General features: G+C 30.7%; 1 protein-coding gene across 1 annotated transcript in view; it reads right to left on the reverse strand.

Annotated features, from left to right (window-relative positions):
• Nucleotides 1–16,310, reverse strand: part of LOC108754447 (ceramide kinase) — a 24,569-nt gene that overhangs the window by 1,029 nt on the left and 7,230 nt on the right. Inside the window, exons 2-6 of the mRNA XM_018496723.1 lie at nt 8,522–8,773; nt 3,946–4,139; nt 2,685–3,060; nt 1,025–1,177; nt 727–923 (exon numbers count right to left, since the gene is read on the reverse strand). Coding sequence (XP_018352225.1) covers nt 727–923; nt 1,025–1,177; nt 2,685–3,060; nt 3,946–4,139; nt 8,522–8,773 — 1,172 coding nt within the window. The remainder of the gene's footprint in view (nt 1–726; nt 924–1,024; nt 1,178–2,684; nt 3,061–3,945; nt 4,140–8,521; nt 8,774–16,310) is intronic.

Raw genomic sequence — 16,310 nt, forward strand, 5'->3', positions numbered from 1 at the left:
CCTGGTGAACATTTTTCTCACCATTTTTCATATAATTTTTCCGAATTTCTATATAATTTTATAACTCTCACATCTATTTACACAAATTGGAAAACTTCTCAGAAAATCTACATCTTTTCTAAGAATTTTTCATGTATGTTAATTATGAGTATGAAATATCGTAAGATTTCTAAAATTTTTTGTAAGTATAATTTCTGAGGAAATGTTATAAAATTTAAAAAATCTTAAAAATTATGGGATGAGAAATTTCAGAATTCATTTGTATGAAAAAGTCTGAGAGAAGATGCAAAAAATAATCGAATATTTCTAAGTATTTCTGAAAAACGTTCCAATTTGTATAAAAATTATGAGAAAAATTTTCACCAGAGTTTCCAGGAAAATTTTATCCCGAAAACCTATATAATTGAACTACTTTTGCTTTTTTCATTTCAAAGTTACACGTGATGAAAAATGGCAAAGCCAAATTCGCATTAGTGTGACCGTCACTGAAGTGTGGTAACTCAGGGTTAAATATATAATTATAGTACGTAATAATCATATAATAATGCACAAAAGTTCAATATATCATATATCGACGATGCACGCAATGGTAAAGACGTTAAGTATCTGCAAACAGATATTGATGATTGACAGCAAACATGGCTATTAAAGCGTCAAGCAAAAAGATTAATATAATTGGCGATAACAATAGGAATAAATAACTGAAACTCGTATAGAAACGCGTACCACAGTTTTCCGTTTGCTGGACAGCCTGAGCAATAATCTGACATTGTTTATTAAGGATGTATGTCGTATTAGGATTACGTCCACGCAGCCGTCACCTATGTGGCAGTGAGGACTGAAGCCCATAGGACACCTCGAGCACGCGCACGACACGTTCGCACCGAACACCATGAAGAACTTTCCTCTCACCGTCACCCACCCTACGGAGAAGACATAAGTATTATTCGATTAATTTTAGCTGGATTTTTGTATCTACATTATATACTTGACTTCCATTCTTTTCCGTTTTTTTAACACTCACTGGAGATTTCCTGGTCGGGGATGCTATTGTGCATGTGCTGCAAGCAGCGTAAGCAATTCTTCATACACCTGGTGCTACCTGCCGGGTGACACGGGTCCGACAGCAGCTCGATCTCACCTTCGTAGCCCTTGTTTGCTAATATCTTTTTAAATCCTGGAAACGGAAAGATCTAATTAGTCTAATAGAAATCCCATCCATACTCATACATAGAAATGTTTTATTACTTACATCAGTTGTATTGTATATGAGCATTGATTATAATACAGGAAATCAGTAATTATTTGTTCAATTTATTAAATTTCGTATTTATTTGATAAATCAAGATTTGATTAAGATAAAATTACTCTTGTTATCGCAACTTGAACCGGACAATCTTTGCTTAACGACGATTCTTCGCATTAAATTAAACAACCGAAAAATTCGACCATGGTAAAAATTTTTCTCAAAATTTTTATGCGAAATGGAACATTTTTCAGAAATATTGAGAAAGTCTACATCTCTCTTTTTAGAACTTTTTATGTATGAATTCTGAAATTTTATAAGATTTTTTAGATTTCAATCATTCTACAATTTCCGAAAAAATACCTTAAACTCTTTCAGATTTTATAAGATTCCATCAGAAATTATAAGATGAGAAATCATAGAAATCCTAGAATATTTCAGAATTCACACATATGAAGAATTTTAGAAAAGATATCGATCTTCTCGACACTTCTAAAGTATTTCAATTTGCACACAAAAAAATCTGAGGAATTTTCTAAAAATTACAAAATTATTCAGAAATATTGAAAAACTATGAAAATTCCCTTTCTTTCCCAGATTCTTTATTCCCACACAGAAAAAAATGTTTGATTGAACTAATTAGAATTCTGGTTGAAAATAAACGATCCAGAATTCTAGTTAAATCTACAAGATTTCTGGTTAAATGTATTAAAATTCTAGTTGAAATAACCAACATTTAGTACATTTAATCAGAAATCTGTAGACTTAATCAAAGGATCGTTCATTTTCCGTCAGAATTCCAGTTAATTCAATCAAATATTTTTTTTCCGTGCATAGTTCTGTTGCTGTGTCATTAGTCTTTGTACGTTTATAAAATAATCCTTCCAATTTGGAGAATTCCTTCGCCTTATTATATCTTTCGAATGCGAATCAATTACAATAGACATATTAATAGAAGTAAGAATCCCAATTCAGATACAAAAAAGCTTAAATATTAACCACATGTATTGTTCTTGATATATTCTCATACTGTATAATTTTAAAATTAGGTCGATTTATTGATCACGTATATCAGTTCGAAAATTCTGATTTATATCACAATTGATATTCATTGAAATAATTTGATCAATGAAGAAATAGCAGCGATTTATGAAAATTGTATTTTTTATGAAAATTGTATTACACTGAAAATTTAGAAGAACTTTAATTTTAACTTAAATTTGTTTTAATATTTAACTTATTATGTAAGGTAGGATTTGTTTTTATTTCATGTATTAACATTGAAAAGCCTCCGTTAACGAAATGTTTGTTAAAAAATTTGAAAGACAGCAAATATTAGCAACCTAAGAACTACCGTTGAGCCTTAGTTCTTTTTACCTTTCATTACTATATGAACAATTCTGAGAAAGATTTTCACCAAGAGAAAGATTTTCCTTACCTGACCAGTCGTATCTACAGGGTCCCATCCAGCGGAACTTTTCGCTGTCGCGGATCACGTCACCCAGATAACCATAGCTGAACACGCTGGCGTAGAGCCTGAGTAAGGTACGATTGCTGTGGACCGACGAGATGTCTAGACCAATCGAGTCGCCGAAGATGATATGTATAGCTGCGGTCTGCACGTCGGTGGTGCCGTGCAAACTGTAGGCGACCGTGTCGGTGCTACCGCTGGGTATAACGCCAACGGGTAAGGCGGGACTAGGCAGCCTGGCGTCAGGGTCGTTGGGATCGATCTGCTGATCCTTCGCCGCCCTCGTAATCAACCCGTTGAACGCCTCGGCGAAGGTACCATCGCCACCGATGCACACCACCGCCTATCGAACGCGAAAACTTTAGTTTGAGGATACTTCGAATTTTGTTAACTTATGTATCATACGGAGATGAAGAGTAACTGCATGTTACTTGTAACGCTGTTACTTTTGTCGCTGTTACTTTGTTATAATAACAATTTGATGATGAGGTGGTTTTTATCAATTTTTTATAACTGTAATATCAGATTGAAAAAGTCACTCGTTGCTTTTAATGAATTTAAAAGGTCATTTGTTATTTAAAACAGTAACTCGATAACTCAGGTTGATAACTTTGGTCTCCCTCAAGGAGAAGATAACAGTTCAAGTGTCTAATTTTAATCTTCTTCACAATTTCCTTGGAAGTTCTTCAATATTTTATTTTTTTTTAAGTAGAGGTTACTAGAAGTAGCCCAACCCTTCTAGAGTCCCTGGAGGGGATAAACTACATATATTGATAGAGTGTGTCATTTTATGACAGATATATGATCCTTCTGTATGACCTACAATTTTTGTAAATACGTTTTAAATCTAAATATATCGTAAATATTCGGAAAGTATTGCAGATCGCTTGATTTTCTAATTTTATATAAATAGTATTTAATATTTTGATTGCAAAATCTGTATTAAAACTTGTAAATCTAAATTTCTGATAGATAATTAGTATAATTATTTTAGATTAATAAATGATATTAATTTAATATCAATTTGTATATTTACATTATATATCTATTTATATATAAAATAATAATACGAATATAAAAAATAATAATACAAATATAAATCCAGAGCTCTGTGAAAATTGCTCCTAAAAAAATTTTCTAGATTAATGTAGATACATTAATTTTTTGCGTCGGAACGTCTAGCTTCGAACTTCACATGAACGTAGAATAGAATGTTTGCAGGACTCACATGTAGGTCACTCAAGTCGGCCGTGAGCAGAGCATCGCGAATGTGGCCTGCACGCTCTGTGACCATCATCTTTGTCTCGATGCCAGCGATGGTCATGAGTGGTTGGACATCCTTTTCCCAGATCTTGACACCCTTTTTCTTACCGCCAGTGGGATTGATAAACAGCATTATCTTTCGCGGCCGATACGTCAGACCTAAAAACGATCAATTGCAAATTAAATTCTGCTTTCGATTCTTCTCTTAATTCGAATAACTTTTTGCCTTAGCTTTTTTTAAATTTTTCTCCAACTTTAGGAGTTTTCTTATAAATAATTTTTTAGATTTTAATCAAACATTCATTTATTCTTTATATCTATATACACTAAGATCTGATCACTGCCTGAAAATGTTTCAAAACTTGTCTAACTTGCAAAAAATTAATTGTAATCAATCGTAAATTAATTGTAAATATTTGAACTATTCATGATTAAAAGTATATTATTTAGAAGGAATTAAGTAAAGATTCCTAATTTTTCTCACTGCAGTTATGTTTAATTTTTTATGACATCGGAGATAAAAAATTAAATTTTTTTTTATACGTCAAAATATAAAGTCTTAATAACAGAAGACTGAAAGAAAGTTCAGAAGCATTAAAAGCAATATTGTTACGAAGTCATATATCTTATCTTGCTAGTTAATTAAAAAATTTTTTTTCAATTTTTTACAGGATTACTTTTGCTACATTAAAACAATGACACTCGTATTTTTAACCGACTTCCTGCTTTCCTCATCGCAATTTAATCAACTTCGCTGTTTAAAAAGAAAAATGGGTCAAACGGAGACTCGAAGGAGGAAGTTTAATCATGTAAAATTGTCTCTATCGATTTTCCTTACAACACGCGATGCAACGTCGATAATCGAACAAGAGAAAACGGCGATTACACGAGCGTGGTAAACCTCCAGATCAATACTTACATAGCTATTAACTTGCGACAACGATCGATAAGGATAGTTTAGAGCATGCCTATCCCTTGTTTTCTCGACATTTATTAAAATTTGTGTTCTCTTTCCTTCTCTCTTTCTTTTTTTTTTCTTTTCCTACATCGGAGCAGCTCATTCCACTGCAACTGCTGTATGTTAAGAAGGTTCTCGCGCTACTTCCTAGTCAACAGACAATTTATAATAATATTTAAAACAATTAAAATAATGAAATAAAAAGATTACTAACAATATCTTGTGTTATTATACATAATTATTTTATGTGTTATTAAATATTTTTTAAATAATAAAGTAAAAGTTGCTTTATGTATATATATATATATATCAAATAAGTATCTCAACTTTTATTTTATGTATATATTTATTGTATATATACGCATCGTCCATTTGACATATATTCTATCTTTCTTCATTAAAGAATATAAATTTCTTATAAACTATACGGTCAGTTTAAATAAAATTTTACGAGAACAAACTTAAGTGTTTACTTTATAATTATAATGATTTTTAAATTGCTGTCTTATACGCAAGTGTCTCAATTTAAATTAAAAGAGAACAACTACAGAATAAGATTATACTTTCAACTTGTAATGTAAAATTCTATAAATTTAAGAATTAAATATCTTCAAAATGGTACGGTAAAAGTCAATAAAATTTTTTCTAGATATTATTGATATTATTAACTTTTGTATTACATATACATTATAGAGTTGTCTTATATTATTGTCTTATATCAAACGCGAGAACCTCCTTAACTGAGCCGAGAGATCGCATCTTGCTTAATTCGTTTTGCGACGCTCCTAAGCGGAGCAGCAATTCAATTTAATCCGGGAAATCTAGAAACGGCGAAATAAGAGAAATACATGAATGGCGAAATTAGAGAATTGAGGTAGCGATATTCGAAATTAGGAAAAGCGTCAACCAAAATTCATAAACGGCGAGATCGACGAGCGTATAGCAGTGATTCTCTAGTTCGAAAGCCATAAAATCTGCAATGTAAGTAATAAAACCGTAGAGCGACAATTTAATTTGGAAACTATCAAAATTCATAAAATTAAACTGACCTACTGATAATAAAACTTTCATGCAGACTGCAACTGTTATAGTTTGACTGGCTGCACTGCGTTCTATTAAAATTTTAGGACGTATATTCTCGTACCTTTCATTCCGATTTATGTCGATTCCAACTAGGTTAACTGGTTGCCTAGACTTTATATACATACTACGTTTCTGGCTTTAATTGCGATGGAAAAGTACTCAAAGAAAGAAGTTGTTTATCGTAAAAACATTTCGATCTATACAATACAGCAATAATTGAAGATTTATCATAAAATCTTATCTTTAACTTATCTTTGATTCCTGAATATATATATAAGCAAAGAAATACATAATCAAATAAAAGGAACTAAACTTTATATAATATCTCCACTTAATGAATATATAAATGTAAAATGGGAATATTATATAAAGTTTTTAGTTTTTTATTTTATAACGTAATCTTTATTTTGAAAATTATCTCAAAAAGATTCAAGATAATTTAGAAGTAATCTTTTTAATTTGGCATTTGTCTTATCGTAATTTTTTTAACTTTCTAATCACTACGATTTTATAAGGTCGATAATTTTCTTTTTCTTTTCACTGTTAGATTCATAATGCCAATTATACTTAGTTTAAGTTATTTTAATTTTAAAGTTTTTTTAATCAATTCTTTTAATTTTCATTTAGATCGCATATATTTTCAATATACAGCGAATCGAATTGTTGATTGAAACAATGGAACAACTTAATTCAAGAACATGAATTAAATTTGAGATTCAATTATTATGTATAATACTAAATGCATGCATTAATATAGACATTGTTTACTTTCAAACTAATCAATGAAATTGATTAATTTACATTTTGACACATATGGAAGTTAAAAATAACAAAATATTGTTTAATTTAAGAGATTGGGCTACCATTGCTCCTATCATGTATCTAACAGTGTAGTATTACTTTTCGATGCTCGAGTTACTTAAGCATCATTAAATCTACGAAAATATTATGTTACTATTGTGTTTATATTCGCTACATCGCAATGATATCGGCAATAATGCATATCAGAAGCTAATAGGTTTTTATTAAGTCATGAATCACGTAGATCGATTACGATTCTGTTCTCTCGGATTTCTCCTATTTTTACACGCTTTTTTTTCCCACAAGAAAAAGCGAATGATTTTTCTTCTATTGTTTTCTATCATTTCAGCATTTCCAAGTGTATTTAATGCGGGAATAATTTTACACGTTGAAGACGCTCTTCCATATTATTTCTTAACTATCTGCACAAGTTACTTTTAATTTATTATACTTGCCATTCTTTATATACTTTTTTCAGCGAGCAAGTCGGTGAGGAAAATCGTCACTCTTTGGTAAACAATGAAGAAAAAATTTACGCAAATAAGTCTCGTTCGCAGACATAACGTCAGCTTCGCATATCGCTAAAATAATACGTATGCATTTTCTTATGCTATACACGGGATGTAGAGAATTACAGTCATGCCATTAATTGTTCTCTGTGTTAATTGTCTCCGGCCTTCGATGCAAAGTCGATTTCTCGTGTCATATTACATATTGTCGTCAATTTTCGATATTAAATACGAGTCTTCCGCTCCGTGACTCAATTTTATGGTTCTACTTAATCTTTGTACTCATCTGATTTCGTAATTTATGATAATGATCTGCTATACGCCTTCTCGCGCGTACATTTTATACGTCGCAATTCTAAAATTATTACACGGCCAACGCGCGTTGATCGCGAGAGTCACGAAGCTGATTTCGAGTAAACGCTCCGGTGGATTTAGAACGGCGGGACCCAAGCAGAGCACAAGTCATGATGACATCGAAATGACGTTAAAATGACTCTAAAATACTAAAAGTCATTTTCCAATCAGTCACGATTCGTTTTAACGTCATTTTTATCATTTCCGTACTTGATTGCTATATACGTTGAATACAATTTTGGTTCCCAAATTCTGTTTGTTATCTACTGAATTTTTCTTGCAGTCTCATATATTCTTTATCTCCCGTTTTATATTCTTGGCTATGGGAAAAATGGTTTTGGTGTAAAAATAATTTTGTTGGATCATTAAAGTAATGTGTTGGGAAACAAGCTTGGTATACAATTAATGTGAAAACTTTCGACATTCTAGAAGCCAACTTGAGCGTTCCTACAGAATTATTTCTCGCAGTACACAAACTAACACTACATCAATATTATGATTTCCTACACAACAACGCAACCCCGTTATGTGTTACATTACATTTATATTGTCAAGCAGAAAATTATAATGTTAATTAATGTTACTATTAGTTTGTATTCCGAGTTTCGATGATCTAACGAAATTATTTTCAGCTCTGTACAGTTACATTTTTAGACACTTCCACAAAATCGCTTCCTCCCATGGCATTTTTTTCTTTCTTATCATTCTATATATTAATATATTTCCCTTCTTATCAACTATTTGCACTTCAAGTAAAGTAATAATATTATTTTATCACGACATTATCGTGACTTGTAGTTCCTTGAGGAGGATGATTGGGTCGAACGACAACTCACCTAGGAGGTAATTGCGAATAGTCTTCACCCACGAGGCGACCTGCCTGGGATCCGTGTGGCTCATCGTCACGCTGTGATGCCTCCATTTGTTCTTGGACCCGCGCACGGCGTAGTGTAGGATGAAATTCGTCGGGCACACCGTGGTCGGCGAGGTCGGCTGCTCCGGCTGCTTCTCCTTAATACTTACACCCGATATCCAGTCGTCGCCATATCGCACCGCCAGAACGTCCGTCAAGGGCAGGGTCCATCTGGCTGAAAGAACAACATGGGCGATTATCAGGGGATTATCAGGGGTGTTTAGGGTGAATCTATCAAAGCCTTTGCATTCGCCAATATTTAAACCAGAAATAACTACCTCTATTTTTATACCCTTGGTCACCCTGGCGATTTTTCATACTCCAATAAAAAATATAAAACGTCATATTAATTATAAACTTTTTATAAACAATGACAATTTAAAGTAGACCGTAAGAAAGGAAAGGAATACAGACTCAGATAATGTACATAAATTCACATAGAAATATTTAAGCAGTCAAATTTGCTTCGAACGAAAAATAAAATTTATCTTATTTAATTGAAATCTCTATTTTTTTAGAAATACTGTCATGTCATGCTAAGTTTCTTAACATGCTTATTTTGTTTAATTGGTTTCTACTTTTATTAGAAAATATGATTTAAAAAATGATGATTAAATCCATATTCATAAAATACTAATAAATTGGAGAACAATCAATAATATATAATAAGTCGTTAATACAATAAATTTAATTGGTGTTAATAATTTAACTAAAACAATAAAGTTAAACAATTTAACTCAAGAAATGTATTGATTAAAATTTACTTGATTATTTGCTAAGTGCATACATTAATATGAACGTTATTTACTTTGAAATTAGGTATAGAAATGTATTGGAAAATAAAATATTATTTTTAACTTAAAAGATTGAGCCATCATTGCATATTTGATACTTAACAATACAGGTGATCATTTATGTAAAAATAACATCAGATGATACCTGGATTAATTATAATGCGATCTCCCTTTTTCCTCTCCTCTCAACCGTGACTGTTAAAACGACGGATCGAACATTTTAATGTGAACAAAGAAGCAGTTCTGACGTGATAAATGTCAAATAAATGTTGTGTTAATAAATATTTATTGCCCGACCGCACGTACGAGAATACGTATTATATATATAAAATCAATTTTTGGTATAGATAACTATCGTTGAGGGGCTTGATAAGATGGCTCGAATCTGGCCCCAAGTTCTCTACGGAAATATTTTATGCTCTTGGCAATAAACGTTGTTCTATTAATCGTTCTAATTATGCTTATCAACGTTGCGTAAGCACGCCTTGTTTTTGCAACAGTCATAATTTCATCAAATTCTACAATGATCTGATAAAGTTATAACGCGCTCTACATTATGCAAGTATGTTTTGCGTATTATTAAATTGTGGAAAAAATGCCTGTTGCTCTATCCAGCAGACGTAGACTCCATAGAATGATGACAACCAATGTGCGCGTAAGAAGTTACGCAACACTTCCAGTTACGCGATACAAAGAGCAGGTGCATGCGCATGCACGTCAGGATGTAAGAAAGTAGCAAGAGACTATTATCCGTGTAAAGAGAAAGGGAGAGAGAGAGAGAGAGAGAGAATAGATAGATAAAAAAAAGGTGATTACCAACATTCTAAGACAAGTTCTCTAAGACTATAAAAATAGTAAAAAAAAAACTAGTAAAAAAAAATAAAAGATAACGAAACAATACAAATATAATAGTAATAAAAATGTGAAAAAATACAAATCTAAAAATAATAAAGATAAAAATTGAGAGGAAGCCTTTCTCTCTCTCTCTCTCTCTCTCTCTCTCTTTCTTCTTTTTTTCTCTAAATTTTTATCTTTGTTATTTTTCATGATGTTTTGTTATATAATATCAGCTAAAAGTATCAATCAAACAATCAGACAAAATAAGCCAATATTAATGGGGCTGCGTTCAACAGAAAAAAACAGCTTTGCAACTGTTGTAAAATTCTTTAATATGATTGATCTTGTCCTTAGTTCCTCACTGGATTTAAATGTATAAACCAATAATATTCAAGAATTTTACACACAGTTGCAAAGCTGCTTTTTCTGCTGAACGCAGCCGTTGAAAAAATTTTGCTGATATTATAACTCGCGAATACATCCTGAAAATCAACTGTAAAAAACAAAACAATATACTTAATTTGGCTTACGTTTTATGCAACAAAATGATTATGTTTTTCTGCAGATTTAGAGCAATAATTTTTAAATGAGTAAATGGAATCAAATTAGCTTTTGCTTAAATATTTATTATTGTTTGATCAGTACTTGTTATTAAAATTTGATTCAATTCTTGATGTTGCTTTCTTATCAAATTTGCAAATAAATTGCAAAACGCAATTTTACATAAAACTCAAGACGAAAGAAATAAATAATTTTTAAGCCAATAAGAAAATTGTGCTCAAATTTTGCATAGATCTTTAGACGTAATAATGGAATTATAATGGAATAAAAGAGAGGACTTCATATTTCTTTATCTTCGATTCCGAGAAAACAGGAAGCATTACTACGCAATTTAACATTGCAAATATATTTCTCATCCATTCCATGCAAATCACGTAGTTCTATTTTTACATACGATAGATTAATTTTACACAAATATTTTTTTAGCCGGAAAAATTCAAAAGTTTCTTATATATCGTCTTCATCGAAATTACAAGATTATTTATTTTATTCGATATTTTATATTACACTTTATATAATATATTTTCTTGAACGTGAGACTATTCTCGCCAAAATTTCTTATCTCTTCCTTGTATTGCCGATAAATTACTGCGTAATCACTTTGTTAGGATATCGACTATTATCTCGCGCTTATCTGTCAAGGCAAAGTTTCTTGCGATAAACATCCGTATGCCAAGCATTACGTCCGATAATTAGTCCGCCGCAATTTAGAATAATTTTTGTCCGCGTGAGCGAGGAAATGTATTAATAATGACGTTGCGTCTATTGCATCGCGCATTTGCAGCTCGGGAATTATTTTTCGAATGATCGTAATTTGCATCATGTTACAGAGCCGAAGAGATATTCATTCCAGTTACCCACCCATTCAAATTGTGAATTTTAAATGAAATCGATCAAATGTTTAAAAATTTGTGCCGATACAAAGATTAATTGTAGTTAATTCTAAATTAACTGAAATTTTTTATTCTATTCAAAACTATTCGTATTTAAAAATGTATTATTTAGAGTTAAATAAAAGCTCATAAATTTTCTTACCGCAATTATACTGAACTATGATATTAGAGATAGAGAAAATTTTGTTTCATTTATTTCTTTTATCAAACAAATTAGATTTTTGGAATTTTAATAAGCATTATAAAATGATTTATAAAATAATTTGTAGCTTCTTGTATTACAACTTAACAGCTTACAACGAGAAAAGGAAGAAAAACGAAAGAAGAAAAGACGAACAAGAAAAGAAAAAGAATTAAAAAGGAAAAAGAAGATAAACGCAGAAGAAAATGAAGAGGAAAAGAACGAAAAGAGAAGAAAAATAAAAGAGAAATAAGAGAAAGAGAGAAAATGTAAGGAAGGAAAAAGAAGGTAAACAAGAAAAGAAAAAATTATTACGAATTAAATCGTTAAAGATTCAACAGTATAAAAAAAAAATGTTTAATAATATTTAAAAAGATTTTTTTCCTTTTTACTTCTGTATTTTCTCTTTTTTTTTCTTTATTCTTTCTCTTATCTTCTTGTTTATCTTTTTTCTTCTTTTGCATTTTCTCTCTTTCTTTTATTTCTTCTTATTCAAACAAGCAGTAAAGGCTTTCAAACGTGCAATAATCTCAAATCTAAATAATCAACCATTTCAGATTACCATGTAAATGCAGGTGTATGTATTTTGAAACAATGCGTGATGTATGGTGAAGAGATGCACGTGGCGAAATATATTTTTAGCAGCAGTTTTATTTCTCGCGATCGCATTGCCGACATGATCTGTCAAATCTCGTATGTATGTACATAAATACAACAGCGATTCGTTCGAATCTCAAACGTAATTGTCATTCCGACGATCGCGGCATAACGAACGGTTGTTATTGAGAACCGATTCATCGGCGATGTATCGCACGTCGTGATCGACCTTAATAAAACGACAGTTATTGTCCCGCGTTTACGACTTCCTCGTACGTCGCGGAAGATGCCGATCAATTCTTCTTCAAAACCACGTCGGGCGATTTATAATTCACCTCAGAATTTTTGTTTACAATTTTATATGGATATTTTATAATTTTTTATATGTTTTTATTTCAATGCGTTTATTTTAATATATCCAGCTGGCCTCTCTTAGCCAAAAATATAAAGTATTCCCACAAATTGATGTAAAACGTTCTATATTTAACAAAAAAATAAATTAAAAATAGTTGTTGTAATAATATTTATTTTTGTAACAATTTTAATATTTTGTTAGTTTTATTTTACATTTTCTAATAGATTTTAGATACTACCTTTTCCAAAAAAAATTGAGGGTTTTATATTTATAATTAAGATTGTATACGTAGATAAAATTGCAATTTTTTTTTAAATTAACAAATGTATTTTTTGTATTTTAAAATACATAAAATTATAAGTGCAGTTATTGTTTTACATTCTGACATGTATTATATTATAAGTAATCTAAAGATAGCACACAATATTTATAAATATTTATAAGACTTATTTTTAATATTTTGTAAATATTTTTGTCTTCTTAGATTGCATAGATCATAAACATTTATTATAAATATTATGAAAAATTTATTGTAGTAAATGCTATGGAAATAAGACATTATATTATAATTTAAATAAAAAATACTTAACAGAAATATTTATTTATATTTGTCATAAATATTTTTACATTAAACATTTAGTCTATATTTTAATAATATTTCAAATAAAGCTCTATATAAAATATGTATAAAATATTTATATAACATTTCAAAAAATAAATAATAATAAATATTTATCATAAATATTCTGTGTTATCTGGGAAGTGAATATAACACGGAAGAAGCACGGCTTCGCGACAGCCAGTTGTTTCGTCAATGAATTTATAACAACCATTCAATCAATTTTGACGATTAATTCTGGATTTACAACAGCTGGTCCTGCAACTTTGATGTTTACGAATAATAATTTTGACAATAATAATTGTTGTAAGTTCCAATTAAGACATTATTCTTCAGGAATTTAGCATTCTAAAGCTAATTAGCCAATTTGCATTCGGTTCTCGTAAATTTACTTATTAACAAGACAAAACAGGCAACATACCAGAGAGACAGAGAGAGAGAGAGAGAGAGAGAAACAGGTTAAATCAAGGAATCTTTATGCTGTTTGCGCTGGAAATATACACAAAGTTTACATAACTATGCATTTTGCGTTTCAATCGGGTCGTTCCGATATTTGCGTGTACGTTTAATAACCTGTTTCACCTCCTCGCATGTTAGGACGTATGTGAACACAAACTTCTCAATAATAATGCTAAAAAATACATGGAAAGGAATACATGAAAATGAATACGCAAATCTTTCACGACAGCAGTCTCAAATTAGTTACATCACTCTCTGAATCATTTGTCTTTGAATAATTACGACGTACCTTTGACGTTGGTCGTTTATGTAAATAAAAATATATTTTACTCTAATATATTCTTTTTTGAAGAGCATTTGTTAATTAATAATAAAATAAACAAAAATGTAAAATCATAATAAATACACGGAAAGAACGAGTTTGCTGAAGTATCTACACTGAGAAAAAAAAATATATATTATATATATATATATATATCCTAAATTTCAATAAATATTTATTTAAATTTAGGCTATTTTTTTCTCTCTCTGTAAAATTTTATATACACACACAGGTTTGAAACAATAATTTTGTTGGATCATTGAAATAATCATATAGGAAACTCAGGCATGATGACAGCAATGCTGCAAACAATTTTTTTAGTCTAACAAAATTATTTTTATGTCTGTTACTAGCTAAATTTTTAGACATTTCAACAAACCGTGTAATAATTGAATTTCCGGCTATTTTCGTGGAGTTGCCGTTTAACGGTTCAGAAAACTTTAGGATTTTTCAAAGATAGCTATTAAAAAAAGGTAGATCATGCATGTCGCAGGCCGTGGGTCGTTGACATGCCGGTTTCTCGCTCACAGACAGATTTCTCCTGTCTGACCGGGATAACGTGCCACTGCAAGAAACATACTAGCTATAGGTTGAACGATGGAAAGTGAAAGATTGTAAGTGTTGCACTTGCCTCACTGCAACGTGCCGAAATAGGCGCTATTAAGTCGGCGAGTCGCATTGCCAGCGCGAAATTAGCGACGCTATTTTCGATCGGCGTTATTTTCTAGCTGAGTATTTCCGGCACGAGTGACGTACACGTAATAAAAAGACTGCCCTACAAGGCTTACCAGACTTTACGATCGAAACGATGACGGAAGTATTAACGTAACAGACTAGAGGTAGTCAGTTGGAGAACGTTCAATAAAGTATACTCAAGAACAAATAAGAAATTATATAGTGTAAAATATTAATTGTTATTATTAAGACATGTTAGGTAGTAATTATAGAGCTTCGAAATTCATCAAAAATATCTTATATCTTTTACTCAATTATTTTTGAAGTTATAAAAGTTTGATTTTTTTTTCTTTATTGATTTAATTTATTCCTATAAACGGTCTAAATTTATTTTATTACTGAAAAAGATGTTACATGGAAAAATACAATTTTGTTGAAGTATCCAAAAATTTAACTAGATACAAATCTGAAAATAATTTTGTTTAATTCTAAAATAATTATATAACTTTTTAAGCACGAAAATCAATATTGTAAATAACATTTGTGAAATTTTGTAATCATTTTGAGCGTCTTACATTTTAATGGCTCATTATTTTCAGCTCTGTCTGAAATAAATTTTAGATACTTCAACAAAACCATATGCATATTTTTATTTATTTTAGCACAAATGTTTCTACAAGCTGAAAGATTGTTAAATTTTCTACTCCATTTACTTAATTCAAAAGTCAATTAGTATTGCTTTTTTCGAAAATTGAAAACAAATACTTTGCTCAATTGTTTTAATTAAAATTTAATTAATGTTTCGTTTTTTTCCCAAAAAAAAAATTGTTACAGTCTTTTTTTAACAAAACTTCAATTTATGTCGCTTTCTCCATAAGTTGAAAGATCAACCACCACGTAGAACCAAACGGAACGCGCAACGCTACGCGAACATAAGGATTTCATTGTTGAACGCAGGTCAGTCATGGGGCTGGAGAATGCGGTTATAAAGATACGCGCGTTGCCACTCGTGGTGTGATTATCGCTATTTTATTTAATATTCATGATGCAAACGCGCGCGGGCATGGTCGTACGAGGAAATAGAACGATATGCAAATCGCGTTCAAGGACGAGAGAGGCGAGTATCGACATGTGTTCATATCTACGTGAGCGGATCCCCAAAAACTTATTGGTATTCTTTATGATATCCTTGCCTCTCAAAATTATAAAGTAAATTTACAAGCGAAAATCATCCTGACCAAACGAGGAAGTTTCGTTTGATTGTTCCTTCTTTCTCTTTGTGTGCAACTGTTGGGATTATGTACAACAACGTATAAACTAGTTGTTTATCCAGATTTACACACAATATTCACAAAATATTTTAAAAATATTTATAATAAGTATTTATAAGATTTATTTTAAATATTTTATAAATATTTT

The sequence above is a fragment of the Trachymyrmex septentrionalis genome, unplaced genomic scaffold (assembly GCF_001594115.1).
Source record: "Trachymyrmex septentrionalis isolate Tsep2-gDNA-1 unplaced genomic scaffold, Tsep1.0 scaffold119, whole genome shotgun sequence".
Lineage (NCBI taxonomy): Eukaryota > Metazoa > Arthropoda > Insecta > Hymenoptera > Formicidae > Trachymyrmex > Trachymyrmex septentrionalis.